The 14,865-nt window shown below is 46.2% G+C and overlaps 2 protein-coding genes across 6 annotated transcripts in view; one reads left to right on the top strand and one right to left on the bottom strand.

The window, feature by feature from the left end:
* Positions 1-174: 174 nt before the first annotated feature.
* Positions 175-6,244, bottom strand: LOC121597119 (centrosomal protein of 104 kDa). 2 transcript variants are annotated; one of them, XM_041922660.1, is made up of 11 exons: positions 5,450-6,244; positions 5,203-5,370; positions 4,209-4,661; positions 3,485-4,142; positions 3,033-3,413; positions 2,480-2,963; positions 2,263-2,409; positions 1,835-2,199; positions 1,615-1,757; positions 1,453-1,554; positions 175-1,385 (listed from the first exon to the last, which is right to left on the bottom strand). In XM_041922660.1, the coding sequence occupies exons 1-11, from the start codon at positions 5,487-5,489 to the stop codon at positions 1,249-1,251; spliced, it is 3,078 nt and encodes a 1,025-aa protein (XP_041778594.1). In that variant the 5' UTR covers positions 5,490-6,244; the 3' UTR covers positions 175-1,248. The 2 variants fall into 2 exon arrangements, with proteins under 2 accessions (XP_041778594.1, XP_041778593.1); XM_041922659.1 differs by having other exon boundaries at positions 1,835-2,409.
* A 3,022-nt stretch (positions 6,245-9,266) lies between these two features.
* Positions 9,267-14,865, top strand: part of LOC121598013 (aryl hydrocarbon receptor nuclear translocator homolog) — a 196,771-nt gene continuing 191,172 nt past the window's right edge. The window contains exon 1 of one of the 4 annotated variants that reach the window (XM_041924443.1): positions 9,267-9,560. In XM_041924443.1, the coding sequence (XP_041780377.1) occupies positions 9,515-9,560 (46 nt within the window). In that variant the 5' untranslated portion in view covers positions 9,267-9,514. Of the gene's footprint in view, positions 9,561-9,822; positions 10,055-14,865 lie in introns of those variants that run through there. The other 3 variants (XM_041924444.1, XM_041924447.1, XM_041924446.1) reach the window with 3 other exon arrangements.

The raw sequence follows: 14,865 nt of genomic DNA, 5'->3' as shown, positions 1-14,865 counted from the left end.
GACAAAAGGCTAAAAAAATATCGATAAAACAATAAATTAATTATATTTTATATGAACAAATCTTATTTATAGCCAACCATGACAAGAATTAAACTTATAGATACTCAACGCATAATTAATATTGCTTACCATAATTTCTTTCCAACCAAAACACACGAGTAACCCTTTCGACAGTTGAGTTTGATCTTTTAGTATTGTATTGGTGATTTTTTTCTTCTTTTTTTAAAGGACGGGAAATAAGTTTACTTGATCCGAATTCTTCGAGCTGGACATATCGTGATTTTGTTTGTTTGTATTTTGTTTTTTTCTTTTCTTTTGCGTTATGCTTATCAGTGTACGTAATACTCAATACCTTTGTATCACCACTACTAAACCGACACCGGACGGCCGTGAGATCAAAATTGTTTTTGATAGAGATTAGAGATTAACGTGACCGTTGCCGGTTTGATCTGTATGGGTGTACTTTCCGTCGCAAGTTAAATCTGCTATCGCCAGCTGTTAAAAAATCTAAACAACAAAATTCATACTACCGATAAAAGTATTTGTAAAACTGCTAATAGTAATTTATACCCTTAACTGCGTTAACCCTCGCGAATGCGCGGGTTTTGCTGCGCCAAAGAACGTACGTTTTGGGTACCGTTTTGCCTTTTGCTTAGCAAACAATCTGTTTTCTAACATTTCTGATTTTTTTCCCCCAAAAGGATGTATGGGGAGGGGTGATTTCACTCGAGTTCGTTTGGTTCATGTTCCATTAAGCTTAGCAACGAATTGTGGCTAGCGCACTGGCATTCCGAGAAGTCTTCTGCGTTACAGCTGTGTGGCCCTGTGTTTGTGTGAGTGTGTCAAATCGCTGAGGCTCCTTCGCTCGAAGCGAGTCCCTCCTGTAAAGAGGTGTGCGACAAAGAAGCAACTTCCATCCGATTGCCAATGAAACGATGTGTCATAAAATAGCTGCTAATCATCATGCAAATGCTTTAGCACATAAGTCTCTTCGTTTTTGTTTTGTTTTAAGTAGTATCTTTCATATTCTTCCTACATTCGCTAGAGATGTTTGCTAATGCTTCTTATACCTTGTTAAAGATCGTCCGACCAAAAAAGCTACCGCTGTTTTGCTTTTACCTTTACTTTGCTTTGCTAAGACGCTAACACCACTGATTGCATTACATTTCTACCTAAATCGTGCACCAGGAGAATTTGATTGAAAAACGTGGGAAAAAGTAGGGTATCCGGAGCCCAGCAGTACCGCAATCACTGAGTTGGAGCACGGCGCCGGGTATTGCCAAGGCATCCGGCACGGCTAAGTAGATGCCGCTTCCAGCCACCGTCCAGCGGAAGGAGTACATCATCGTGGCACAGTGGACATCGGGCTGCCCCTGTCGTAAGCTCTGGAGGGGAGAAGAGTTTATAAAATAATTTATTTCTTTGAATGCAAGCCTACCGCAACAAACTCACCGCGGCAAAAGTCCTCCATCAGGTGGTACTCGTAGAGATCCTTGTGTACCGATTCCGTGCACCGTTCGCAGGACAAGTAGCTCGCTTTGGCCTCGCATTCATCTGCAATGGCAATAATTAGTTGAGGTGACTTAGCTTACAGATTGGTCACCGTAGACCTACGTATTAGATGTCCGGAGAGTGCCGCCACCTCAAGTATCTGGCTACACTGGGGACATTTCGTCAGCACCGGGCACGCCTTCCAGTAGTGTTTGTCTAGCTGGGTGGGATCACCATGACAAATCCAATCACAGAACGGACACCGGCTAGAACGAACATGTTTAAAACGGGATCAAGCTTTGTACAATCCAAATCAACCATGCTCCCAAAACCCTTCTCTCACATTTCATTCTCGATGCCGTCGAACGAGTCCGAGTTGGAGCTTTTGCGCGAGCCCGTTCCATTCTCAGCGCCAGCCGAACCACCGGGCAGAAACCCGATCGTACTGTCGTACATTGCCGTCTTGTGCTGGGACAGCTTCGGACGATCCTTCCCATTGCAGGTGGTACCGAGCGGTTCCAGCTTGTCGTAGTACGCGCCCCCATTGCTGTCCCGGGCGCCCTCCACCTCCACGGGGACGCTAGTGACCGGCGGGGAATCTGCCATCGCCCACTGCCCATGGTGATGGCCGATGGCGTGGCCGCTCTTGCTCTTGATGATGCCCGCCGTCGTCGCATCCAGCCGCCGGACCGGGCTCGAGTGGGTATCCTGCAATTTCATGGAACTGAAACTAGACTGCCAACTACCGGTCTGTGTGTCGGAGAAACTGACGATTGTGCGGCCATCGTAGCGCTGGTTCTTGTTGCGTATCTCCACCGGTGGGGAACTCTTCGAGCTGCTCGACATCGGCGGCGAACAGATGCCGGTAAACGAGGTCGGTCCACAGAACTGTTTGTTCTCCAGCATGTCCTTTTTGCGCTGGAACAGAGGCCGAGAGATTAGCCATTAGTTGTGTCATAGCTGTTAGCAAACGATGGATGATACTTACCTGTAGATCGATCTTGTCAAACTCGGCAAACAACTGCCGGTAGAGCAGATTCCTGCGCGTGATATCATCGTCCGGTGGGAGCTGTTTGCGTACCAGCCGCGGGTTCACCTTGTACACCAGCAGCAGCACCCGCTCGGCGACCTTTCGCACCGACTCGGCCGGATGGTGAATGCCGGAGCAGCCGGCCTCCGAGAGCGTTCGGCAGGCGAGCCCGCTCTGCTTGTCGTTCGAGATGCCCTGGCTCAGGACGAGCTGCTCCAGCATCTGCATGCGGCTCAGCGCTAGCCGGGGATGCGTCCCGTTGCCGACCGGCCGCGACAGGGCCGGAGCGATCAGGTGCTGCTCGCGCACCTCCGGACAGGCCGCGATGCTCAGGATCGTGTGCTGCGCTAGTGTGTGAACGCGCGCGGACGGATCGCCACTCTTGGACAGCAGCTCCGGCAGCAGCCGATCGACCGATCGGGCAACCTCACTCGGTGCCACGCTGCGAAGATAACAAGAAGAAAGGCTCGTACACCTTGTTAGGCAAAACAGAGAACGCTCCTTCACTTACCGATTCGGAACAAACTCCATGAACAAACTTCGCACAGTTTCCGTCGCCTGACTGAAGCCCGAAAACACCGCATCGCGAACTCCCCGGTGCAGGAGCAGCGTCGCACCACGGCATATCTTGTTCGGACCGGCCTGTGCCGCCTGTGCCTGCGGTTCCGGTTCGATCTCGTGCTTTAGGATGCCCCGCAGCCGGATCAGTCCCTCCTCACGATCGGTAAACTGGCGCGAGTAGATCAACTCCACCAGCTCCATGCCGAAGATCAGTATCGGCAGCGCTGCCTGGCGCCGTTCGCGATCGTTCAGTTTGCACCGGATCTTTCCACCATCCTGCTCTATCATGGCTGTGCCTTGACACTCCCGCAAGAAATCGTTCGCGTGCGTGCTGTGGAAATAAGAAAATGGGGTTTAATTCTTGGAACACACCGTCTCTCTCTCTCATCAATTCTTCCTAACCCCAGGGTAGGAATTGCTCGCTCGTCGTAATCTTCGTAGCTATTGCGCGGTGCACTCTTGTTGCGCCTCCGCAACGATCCCGTATTGGTCGGCGATCGCATCGGACTTCGTCCTTTGTGGCTCAGCAGCGGTGAACTCTGCGCCATCTCCTCCGGCCTCGTAAGACTCTGCTGGGACGTGCGTCCTTCCGCCTTTACCGTCCCGCTTCCGCCGCTCGAAGCGGACGCAGTCGTCGTTCCGGTCGTGGAATTGCTTGCCGTGGAATCCGTTGCATCGCCGGCCGGCAACTTGGTACCGTCCTGCCCCGCCTGCGTGTGCAGATGGTGCGCGTGTGGTAGCGTAGCGTCACCGGACAGTGCGCTGGCCACATCCTGCAGGCTGGGCGGCGAAGGCAACGTTGGCTTGGAAGCGTACAGCTCCGAACAGGAGTCATTGCTCGTCACGTGCTTGTCGCTCTGGAGCAGCAGCTCCACCCGCAGCTGATCGAACACCGCCTTCCGGTACATCTCGATCTGCTCCTTGCGCAGCCGGGCGGTGGTAAAATCCTCCGCCTGTACGGCCTGCCGCTTGGCCAGTGCGTACCGCCCGAGACGCTCTCCGGCCGTCCGTAGCGCTCCCATGCAGAGCTTCAGCTTTCGCGCGTACTCGAACCGTTCATCTGGGGATGAAAAACATGTTCGGTTTGATGAAAGCTTATACGATTAGTGCGTAAAGAATACCATACCCTGAACTGCTTGCACCTTCAGCAGCTCCATCTTGCGCACAACCTCACAGATGCTCTCCTCCACGTACATCGAGTAGGACAAATCGTCACAAGCCGACGCCAGCGAACTGGTCAGCGTGTCTATGTTGGCCGGCACCGCATTCAGCAGTGCGGACACGTTTCCCTGAGACGCTGCGAGCTCTTCCGCGGTCAGCTCCTCGCCCAGTATATTGATTGCGAGCAGGGCCACCTGGTTGTCCTTGTTGAAGTGGTTCGGATGGGCGGGACTGAGCCGTAGCTTCAGATGGGAGCCCACCTTCGGGGCAACGGTCACGCTCTGCAGCTCGCGTGAGGTATAGTTCGTGCTGGCATTGTCGGACAGCGCCACAAAGCCCATATACTCGAAGCTCTGGCTGGAGGGTGTACTGGGTGCGGCTTTACTCGAGTAATGTATCCATAGCTCGATGCGTTCCGCTACAAAAAGGGGATGAATGGGAATGTACGAGGGATGAAATGTGATTGTCATTATTTTTTAGTGTTACAAAAAAAGCACTTTGTCATGTAGCGCACACAAACACAGTCATTTGTTAGTATAATCAATATATCGAACAACATTTTAATAATTCGTGCCAAAAACCTCTCTATCTCTGTCTTGCCCAACAAAAAAGTTTCCACCTCACATGTACCCCTTTTTCCCCCGCATGTGTTTACCAAACTACCACACGGGCGAAAACCGGAAACGGCCCGGCAATCCACCATATACACACACAGACTTACGCCGTAAGCCGGACATAAACACCAATAAAATTCGCCACGTGTTTCGTCAAAAGGGGGCAATGAATTCAGGCCCGCTTCACTCGGGAAAACAACAACATTCCGGCGGGTGTTCATCGCATCGATGAACCTTCGAATGAACGCGCTCTCTCAGTGTCAATGGTCCACCACCTGCCTTCGGAAGTAGCTCCTTTGCTCTTCCAAAGCCCCCCCCCCCCCGCAAGATGGCACGAATACTTACGAATGTAATACTGATGAGCCAGCACCTGTATGCGGACGATGCGGGCTGGGTGGAAGAATCGCAGCACAATCTCCTTCGGGCTGACCGTGCTGTCCGCATTCGAGCGCCAGCCGTGCACGGTCGGGCTGTGACTGTTTAGCTCGCTGGCCGGATACTCCGAGTCCTCATCTGTGGGGAGTCGGAGTACAGAAAACTTGCTCACATTACACACTCCAGACCATCTTCCAGGAGATCTTTGCCACCATACCTGAAGCAAACACCACCTTGAAGGGGACTTTGCGTGCCATGTTTGCGGCACTGGGCGCACGGTGGACAAACTTTAGCCGTATCGGTGCATATTTAACGTGGAGGTTGGGAAGAATTAGTCTTTGCAATATTAATTATCAACAACGTTATGTAAGCACGGGCTGCGGATACGACGGAACTGCAGTCAATTCACTCGGCAGTAATAGGCGCAAGAACAGCAGCAGGAACCTATCTGCAGCCAGTCCTTCCACCGTATCCCTTGACAAGAGGGATATCCTACACCAGGGCTTTCGTAGCACTGGCTTCACATACTTGTTGGTGGAGATGATTTAAAGCACCTATAATTACGTATGCATCACCTTGATATCGCTGCCCGATTATCGATTAAGAGTTGGTCGAAGAGGATTGTACAAATTTACAAAGAACAGTGCAAGATACAGCCATCACCGGACACCACCGTGCTCATAATTGACCGATTAGATTAGACACTCTGCTTTGGTACCCAGGACAAATACTCCCGTTCGAGTGAAAAGAAGCCACCGCCACAATAAAGCAAACACAATGAAAAGTAGAAAAGCACTGGCACGCACAGGAAAACACGATTAAAAGGCAACTCTAGGAATGATAGCGTTAGAAAGCGTTCTTCCTATTCTCGATACTCTAGCAGTTCAGTACCACAGAATTGGCCACTTGAAAGGCGACGGCATGTTGCCTACAGCGAAGTGAGGGCAATTTTTCACTCCGAGCCTTCGCTGGACCGTGTCTGACAATGTTCTGGGATGCTTGTGCTGTGGGATGGAAAATGGTGGAAATGAACTGGGTATCGGGAAAACCAGTGTCTCCAGTGTCATGCGCACATGCGTAGGCTAGGAGGGGGTGGGTTTGATAGTACGTGCTGTTGGTGGCTGTCAGATTCGAAAGGACTCATCACTGGTTGCACGTTGATGAGCATATGCTGCAGAGCTGTTGATAAAAAATAAAATACCGTTGCTATTGTAACGGTCCAGAATTTTTATGAATTGAAGATTGCCCTCAAGTGACACTCAACTCCATATGTAGTACATGAATACAAATTCGATGTACTAATCAAGAACCGAACTGCCGGATATCTATAAAATGAATTATCAGATTTATTCTTATTCCATTATTCTTATTTTAATGCTAATATATGCTTCAGGCTGTTCGGAAATTTTCAATTATTTAGATAATTTTGATGATGTATAATGGTTTGGCGATAAAAAAGATGGAGCTGATGTTAAAGTGATGTAGTTTGATACTACATTATCATTTCGCGCTCCTTTTTCCGGTGCTGGAACGAACTCTGAGCCTAGCCCGGGCCTAGTCCAAACTTGTTCCAGCTTTGAAGCTAGTTACTTGTCGTCATTTAGCTCAGAGATGGAAAAAAGCAAACGAATTCAGCAAGGCCATTTTTAAATAACTACAATTTCCGTGATGATTTTGGTATTGTTTGTCCGCTGGAGATAACAGCTTATTTTCATCATGAATTTCTTGCCTAACACCTTTTATGAAACTAATGCATCAAACCCCCTGCTCGGCGAATAAAAGTATGTAATATGCTTTTTTTAAATATTTTTGCCCATGTTCGTACAACCATAGTCAGTCTAGAGCTTTTCTTGCCAAGCGTAATTACTGTACAATGAAATTAGTTCAAAAGTTAATCTCTTCTTATTTGGTGCAAAAGGCCTAGTCGGTCTAGGCTAGATCCTGTCGCTGACTTGCAACTTGCAACGTTTATCGGACACTGGTTAATTTTTCCACAACAGAATAGTTGGTTTTGCGTATGAGAAAAGATATCCATTCGACGAACCTGATGACCCAGCCCGTAAATTGGTTTTAGACCGTCCAAAAGGACGTGGTAGGACCAAATAGAAAAGGCAAAATTGCGCGTAGGCCTCCATCATTATGGCCAGGATAAAGGATAGGCTGCAGAATGCTTGGTTGCCAAACACTTGGTGCATAATCTTTGGTCTCAAAATCCTTGGTCGCAAAACGCTTGGTCACAAAATGTTAGGTCGCAACATCCTTTGTCGCAAAATACTCCGATGAAAAATGCTTGGTCGCAAAACGCTTTGACAAAAACTCACAAATGGAAAACTCGTGGACGTAAAATTCAATGGACGCAAACTGGGCTTCAAATTCAAAGTGTATGCCCCGCCATATATGTTACAATAATGTGCCATTTTTTTTGCCCCAGTCTACTGGATATTGATTATTTAAATTATTACTGAGGAGATTAGGGATTCAAATGAACAAAAAGTGTTTAAAGTTGTTTTAAAGCACAGTCTTTTCCCGAGTTACGCGGCACTCGAGTAACGCGAATTCGAGTTCATACATCAAATTGGTACATTTCTTTTCTATAATTAATAAATTGAAATTAAATTGCAGTTTTGCTAAAAGTTTGAAATCGCAACATACACAGAAATAACGGAATTTTCCACACTGATTGTATGAAATCAGTGAAAATGCAAATTTTACTATTAATTTTAATTATAAATAACCTTTTATCATTAATATTTCGGCTGAATTACGCAAACAGCCCTGGAATGCAATATTCGCGTAACTCGGGGAAAAACTAAGCTCAATGCTTATCTACTTGGAAAATCAAATATCCCATTTTTATCAAGTTTTCTGTTTTTTTAGTATAGTTTTTTTTTATTAACTCTATCTGATCAGTAAACAATACATTCAGATTTCTCAAATAATCAATTATTCAAATCTAAAATTGAAAATAACGATTTTTTTAAATTTTATCCCACTGTGCATGATAAAGAAAACTTGTTCATTAATATAATTTTCAAGCAAACTCATGCTGTCAATTCAACTGACAGCATTTTCCCAAGTCACAAATTGAAAAGCTGTCAGTAGAATGGGACATTTGCAAGGTGGAATATATAATGAGGTGTAGTTATAGCGCTTTTGGCGATCCCCCCCCTGGGCGCGGATTTTGACAGATGGTTTTCCGCTTGTATATGTATTGATGGATTGTTTACGTTTTGCATGGTCAATATTTGGTGGAGATCAATTTGGGTGAATATTTTAGTTTATTAGAACACAGCCCGTGATTTAAAATGGAAATTTTCCTTCGAGAACTAGAAGCGTTCGCCAAACGCGGAAAACTAACTGTCAGTTTTCTTCGTCGATTCTTCTTCCACCTAGCTGTCAAAACGGGCTTATAACTTGACCTGATATCTTTACGGTCCTTGGACATTTGTAAATAAAGCTAACAATTGAAAATATTAGGCCGAAAATACACAGACCGGTATTGGGTGGCCGTTGAAATCCACCTCCTGAAAAATCTATGAACATGACAGAGCGGAAAATTGCCGTTGACAGTTTGTACATTGGTTTGACAGCAGGTGGAATTACGCCCTCGTAAAATTCCTTTTCGGCCTTAGTAAACATGCTTCCAACTCTGTTTAAAAGTATTTTGATGCAGTTTTTTTAAATTATTTTTGTCCTTTACTGTATTCAATTCCATAGTGCTATATAAAACTCAAATTATCGTTTTTTAGGTCTACATGGAACTTTTTGTTATACGCTGCAACATACCAATTAATTGTTTATTTATTTCCTGCCACGTTCAAAACATTTGAGTCAGCAACTGAATGCAAGATGGTTCACTTTAATAACCCTATTTTATCCATATTTACCTAGCCAGAACCCCATGACAGGATTTTCTCCAAAACCACCATTTGCTACCTGCACCAAGCTGTCAGGCTGCCCGCGGCGAAACTGCTACTTGGGTAACAAAGCGTTTGTTTTGTTTTGAAATAGGCGATCAAAATCGATGAAGTGTTTTTTGCAGCTGTCAAAGAGTGGGTTCGATTTTTGTTCCTTCGCTCTCGCTCCTTCTTCTTCGCTGCCGTCGTCGTGCGTATTCGGGTCCCCGTGAGCAAATACTGTACAGTACGGTACGGTGGTGAGGTGAACTCCGCTTGAAAGGTGTGCAAGATTTTTCGTGCGTGATTTTGTGTATGAAAAGCGTGACATATCCGTGTGCCAGCAGTAGCAACAGCGTTCCGCACTAACCTCCCGCAAGCAGCATATGTCGACAATCGCCCAAACGTACACCTCTTCCTGCTCATCGTCAGGTAAGTGGCAGGCAGTGGGAAAACGGGGTGGCATAAACCACCACCTTGCTGAAGCCGTCCGTGTATGCGGGCAGTAGCAGCAGCAGCTAACCCCCTCACACACGTGTGTGTGTGGCTGTGTTGTGTGTAACTTGTACTGTGCGTGCACCATTCGTACGGTACGGGCGGAAAGTTTTCGTTCTAAATCAGGCGGATGTGTTCTGTGTTCAATCGTAATTTACATTTAGTGAGTTTACAGTGAATGTGACGACAGTGTGTAAATGGTTTGTGCGTTGAAAAGAAACTTCAGTGGACAGTGATTTGTTGTGCCGCTAAAATCCTTGCGGGTGAAACGTTCGGGGGCCAGGCGAGATTCGGTGCATGCGTACTACCTACGAAACCCTTCGCCAAAAAAGTAATCGCGGTTAGGGTGGCTTTCTCCCTTCTTCCACGATCCAGGCTGGCAGGCTGTGGTGTGGAGGAACAAAAATCTACCACTAAAGGATTTTTTTGCTGTAAGTTTACCAAATTTTGAACCGCAATACGGGATAAAGAGAGTCTAAGGGATGCTTGTATGGGTGCGAGTGAGCGAGTGCGTGTGTATGTGATTTCTTTTGTTATGTAAACAAGCGCGAGCTGAAGAGATCGTGAAGCATAATTATGTTGCCCCTCGGAGCATCAAAGTATGTGTGGCCTCTCGTTTGAGCAGTGTATATGTGTGAATGTATGTGTGTGTGCATATTTGGTGTCTACAAAAGACAACAAAACGTACGCATTAAGTGCCTTTTCTCGTCCGCAAAGACAACAAATGCAAGTGTTTTAATGCATTCTTCGCCTCCCATCCGCCTCCCCCTACACATGCATTGTTTACGAATTCTCTGTCGCTTTTGTTTCCTCGTAAAGTTTTTGGCTGGTAGCATCCGTCGCGATGTCCAGTTCAACTTGTTCTCCCATTAGGTGCCTTCGCTCTAATTGTCCAAACTCAACGAATTACATTGCACCGTAAATGTGTGGCGCCTCGATTTGCAGCATCCAAGTAGGCTTGATGTTGATGTCACAACCTCCCTTGCTTACTCCATTAGTCCGAGCATTAAAAACGAGTTCCACTGACAAGAGATCATTAATGGTGGACGGTACGCCAATATATAGTAAGGGCCGTCACTCCTGAACGCATCGAGCGTCTATGTTTAGACACACGCTGCGGGGAGGAGTGGGAGTTAAAGCATAAACGTTGACCCGGTTTGCTGAAGATTTTATGGTGGTGTGCACCGCGCGTACAATGTAGCACCTTTGTGCCCGTGAAGTGATCGCGAAGAGAGGTCAGTCGCTCTTGCGACGGGATTATGGAAACTCTCGGCGTGTTACAAAAGCGTTTTATGAGAGGAAGGCCGCCTTTTGCAGCGAAACGAGCGGTTTCAGGGAAACTCTCGGACTCCGGGAATGTCGACTTTACCCCCTTTTGTTCGGGTGTATGTATTTGTGTGTGTGTCTGTTTGTGTGTTCCCAGTGGTCCAGCCAGACGATGCCAATCCCTTACCGCCGCTTGGCGTGTTTAGCTTCCAGCCTGGAGGAAAAAGGATAGCCGCGAACAAAAAGTGGAAATGACAGAGAGAGGGAACAATCGGAATCAAGTCACGATTTTCCGTGCCGCCGCACCCCTCCCCCCCCTCTACCATTTCATCCCTTGCCATCAGCGTTTGGCGCTAAGCGCAGCGACTCGAGCTATGCTTTCAAACGCAAGGCAAAGGCGAGCGATCACACGAGATGTGATGATGATCCTCGGACCAGCAGCGCAGTCAGATGGGGGAGACGTGCAAGAGGAAAAGCACATACACTGCTCCACGCTGGCCATGGAGCATAAAGAGGAAAGAAGAAGGAAGCTAGGGTGTATGCGCCTGCCGCCCCAAAACCAACACCCCGGTTTGCTTTTCGGGTCCGTTTTGTAGACCCACGGAAGACGCAGACACGCAGTTTCATCACCTTTCGGGGCAGCAAGAAACGCTCCGCTTTATACCCACACCAGCACAGAGCGCGCACACACCCAGGTTGAGATCGGGATCGGTATGCCCTTCGGGACACACTGCACACAGCACAAGCATAATTTCCCTGGCTCAACCATTCCTGGCGAGGCACCCATTCGGTTTCGATTTGGAGCCCATTTGGAGCTGGAATGAAATTTTCATTGGTGGCTTATGTTTGCTGTGTTTGTATGTGTTTGTGTGCGTATTGGTGGGTACAATTTGGCGCCACGCCACGTTATGTCAGTGACCCTGATAAGCCGCTGACGCTAATCTATAGCCTGCTCCAGATTCGGGCGTCGTTTTGATGGGCCTTTTTTGCAGGAGAACGTCAATTCGTTCACACCACGTTCGTCATCAGCGTTTGGGGCGTTTGGGTTTGGTTGCTGTTCAAAGCGCTGCTTGTTGCCATCACCCCGGGCTCGGTTTCACTATCTGCTGCGAGATGATGGCAATGAAGATAAAAAAATGTACCTATTGGGTTGTTTCGATGGACGAAACGGGTAATCGAAAGCAGCGATTGACCAGCGTCGTCGCGGAGTTTTATCGTTGTGCGTGAAGCATTGATACGGTGATAGTTTTTAAACGTCGCCAAGCGTATTTAAGAAGAAAACGGAAAGACTGTTGAATGCAACCCTTCGCTAGAATTTCCTTGAAGGGAAAATTTTGTGTAACATACATAATATTTCGCTAATCTTAAACGTTTTATGTTGTCGATTAGACTATTAGACATACTTATTAATTATGCATTATTTGGATTTTAATTGGAATTTCAACGTATTTTTGCTCCCTTTTAAAACATTATTTCTTACGAACTTAAGTACATCTTGAACAGGTCCCACATTCGCAATATTTTCTTACTTATTCAGAGGGTTAAGAGGGGTTGATTGGTGAACGAGAATTAGTTCTTGAATTGAAATAAAAAGTTTCAAAAGCGAAATCTGTCCGGGAATCTCTTTGAAAATGGATCGTTTGAAGTACATTTTGATTCTTTTTGGCTATCAATACTTAGCATCATTGGACCCACACGCCAATTATTATGGAAATGGGGAAACAGAACCAATTCTGAAGCCGATTCTGGAATTGATCACAGAAACTGATTCCGGATCTGCTATCCGGAATTGATTCCATAAAACTTCGGAGCTAGCCGGAATCGATTCCGATAAAATCTTAATTTTCCCATCACTAGTCTGGGCACTTGATTCTGGATGTCGGTGTACTCCTAGAACGACAAAACGACGGTTCTAATACAACGGGTTTTATCTTGTACTCGTAGATGAATAGAACCGAAGAACTGCTTTGCAAATTCGCAGTCTTTCCCGTACGGCCTTTAAGGCATTTGTCACATCAATCTTAAAATATCGATGTTTTCTTGCTATAATCACTGTCTAAAACAATATTATCATGCAATTAATCACAGTTTACTTCGGTTCTCTGATTTTTTTAAACAAGATAAAAAAATCTTGTTTTGTATTCCTGAAAAAATTAACTATGATCAGAATGAATGAAATTCAGAGCACAATATGATAAAACCTTGTTATTATCATGTTGATGACTACTTCTACAATGAATTTCCACCTCTCGCTAGCTTCCACCCTACCAAGCCTGACCAGGATAATGCTATGTATAAGTGCTACAATCATATACAATCAAAAATAATAGTAATAAAAAAAAACAATAATAAAAATTAATTTGCTTCTGTGCTTTCTTAAACACAATACTCCTAACCACTCTCAGCATCATCAGCTGATAAAATCAGACTCATCATCATCACCACAATCATTGTAGCCAGGAACCCGCTCCACGATAACAAAGTAGTGACTGCAACATGCACACTTGCCTGTCTGTCTGCCCGGTCGGTACCACTGCCCCGGTGGCCGGTCACTGCATAATGCAAACAGCGCCGGACAGCCCTGGGCCTATTTTTAGCGACACTATTTAAAATCATCCCGCTAACTGCAGTCATTGCAAGCAGTTAGTGGTGGAAGAGGCGTCTTCATAATTTGTTGTCGCCGTATTTTTGCGTTTTTTGTGCGCTTTCTGTCTTTCTCTCTCTCGCATGCATTTATTTTTCGATGGGATAATTTTAGTCCGGACACACCTGGGCTTGCATCTGCTTGTTGGGGAAACATTTTTTTATGATCGTTTGTCACAGTAAATACGGGCAATTGGCCTCAGGAGAAATCAGAGGGTGGCAGGGTTGTTGTCAATAGCCATCAGCTTCTATCGGTGATTTACGCTTCATTACACTGGCGGGCGTTTTAACCTCACACACTGAACGGAAGAAATGAGTAAATCAAAAAGATGATTATAATTAATAATTACATAAAAGTTAATATGGGATAGGTCGAGCGCTTGTGCACGTATGGGCAAAAATTCAACAAAATCACAAACAGTGTGTCCGGGTTATGGGGGATGTTTTAGTGAAATTATTTTCCGTCCAGTATGCTGTACCACCATCCGGCAGTATCTATTAGATAAGGAATGGTGGATTAAAAAGAAATGTTTTGTCTGTTGGGCGTAGAATTTCGAAGGTACGGCACATAAATAAAACTTGTATATTTTTTTACGTTCTCACTTCATCGAGATTGAGGCTTGGTGATGATGAGCACGGCCAGCTTTGCTGCCCCGGTATTCGTTCCGCAGTATATGGTAATGAAGCATGATAAGCACCCGTCCGGGTAAGCATTAAATGTAACCGTGAACAAAAGCTTTCCGAGCACACACACACACACATACCAAGGTGCCTTTGCTGTCCCTATCGCTCTGATCCATCTGTCGCCGAAGTGGACGTTGCGATAATTCAAGATTTACTATTGCCATAACTATTTCCAAAACGCAAACGACCCAGGGACACTTTAGAAATTAAAAACCACCGCCGCCGTATCTGAGCTGTGCCGTGAATCCTCCACTTTGCCAGCGGCAGGATCGTCTGAAAGGACCTTCTGGCCTCATTTTTTGATAACCAAATAAAAAAGACACTGCTGCGCCCCCATTCGCCTTCCTAACACCGTCTGCCTCATTACATATCGTATGGGGGAATGTGTGGTGGTGGTTGTTCGTTTTTTTTGGCTGTGTCCGGTCTTCCGTACATGATGTGGGGACCGTATTTTGACAAACTAATTCATTTCTTACCTAATTTATTAGCATATATGCACCCCATATGGACGCGGTGTGACGCACAGACTGGACAGGCGCTCGAAGCCTGCCCCGTTCGCGTTTGCTTCAGCTCGCGACTTCAATTTGTTAATTAATCCTAATTTTATGAACTTTTATTATTCCTACCTTTTCCTTCCCCTTTCACCTCC

This window comes from Anopheles merus, chromosome 3R, assembly GCF_017562075.2.
Source record: "Anopheles merus strain MAF chromosome 3R, AmerM5.1, whole genome shotgun sequence".
NCBI classification, from domain to species: domain Eukaryota; kingdom Metazoa; phylum Arthropoda; class Insecta; order Diptera; family Culicidae; genus Anopheles; species Anopheles merus.
Note: the sequence above shows the minus strand (reverse complement) of the source record. Positions and strands in the feature narration are given on the sequence as shown.

Coding starts and splice junctions, on each gene's coding strand:
- LOC121597119 (XM_041922659.1), bottom strand. CDS start 5,489: ATGGCACGCAAAGTCCCCTTCAAGGTGGTGTTTGCTTCAG. Junction 4,143..4,208: donor GAAGGTGCAAGCAGTTCAGG/GTATGGTATTCT, acceptor TTTCATCCCCAG/ATGAACGGTTCGAGTACGCG. Junction 1,386..1,452: donor GATGGAGGACTTTTGCCGCG/GTGAGTTTGTTG, acceptor TCTCCCCTCCAG/AGCTTACGACAGGGGCAGCC.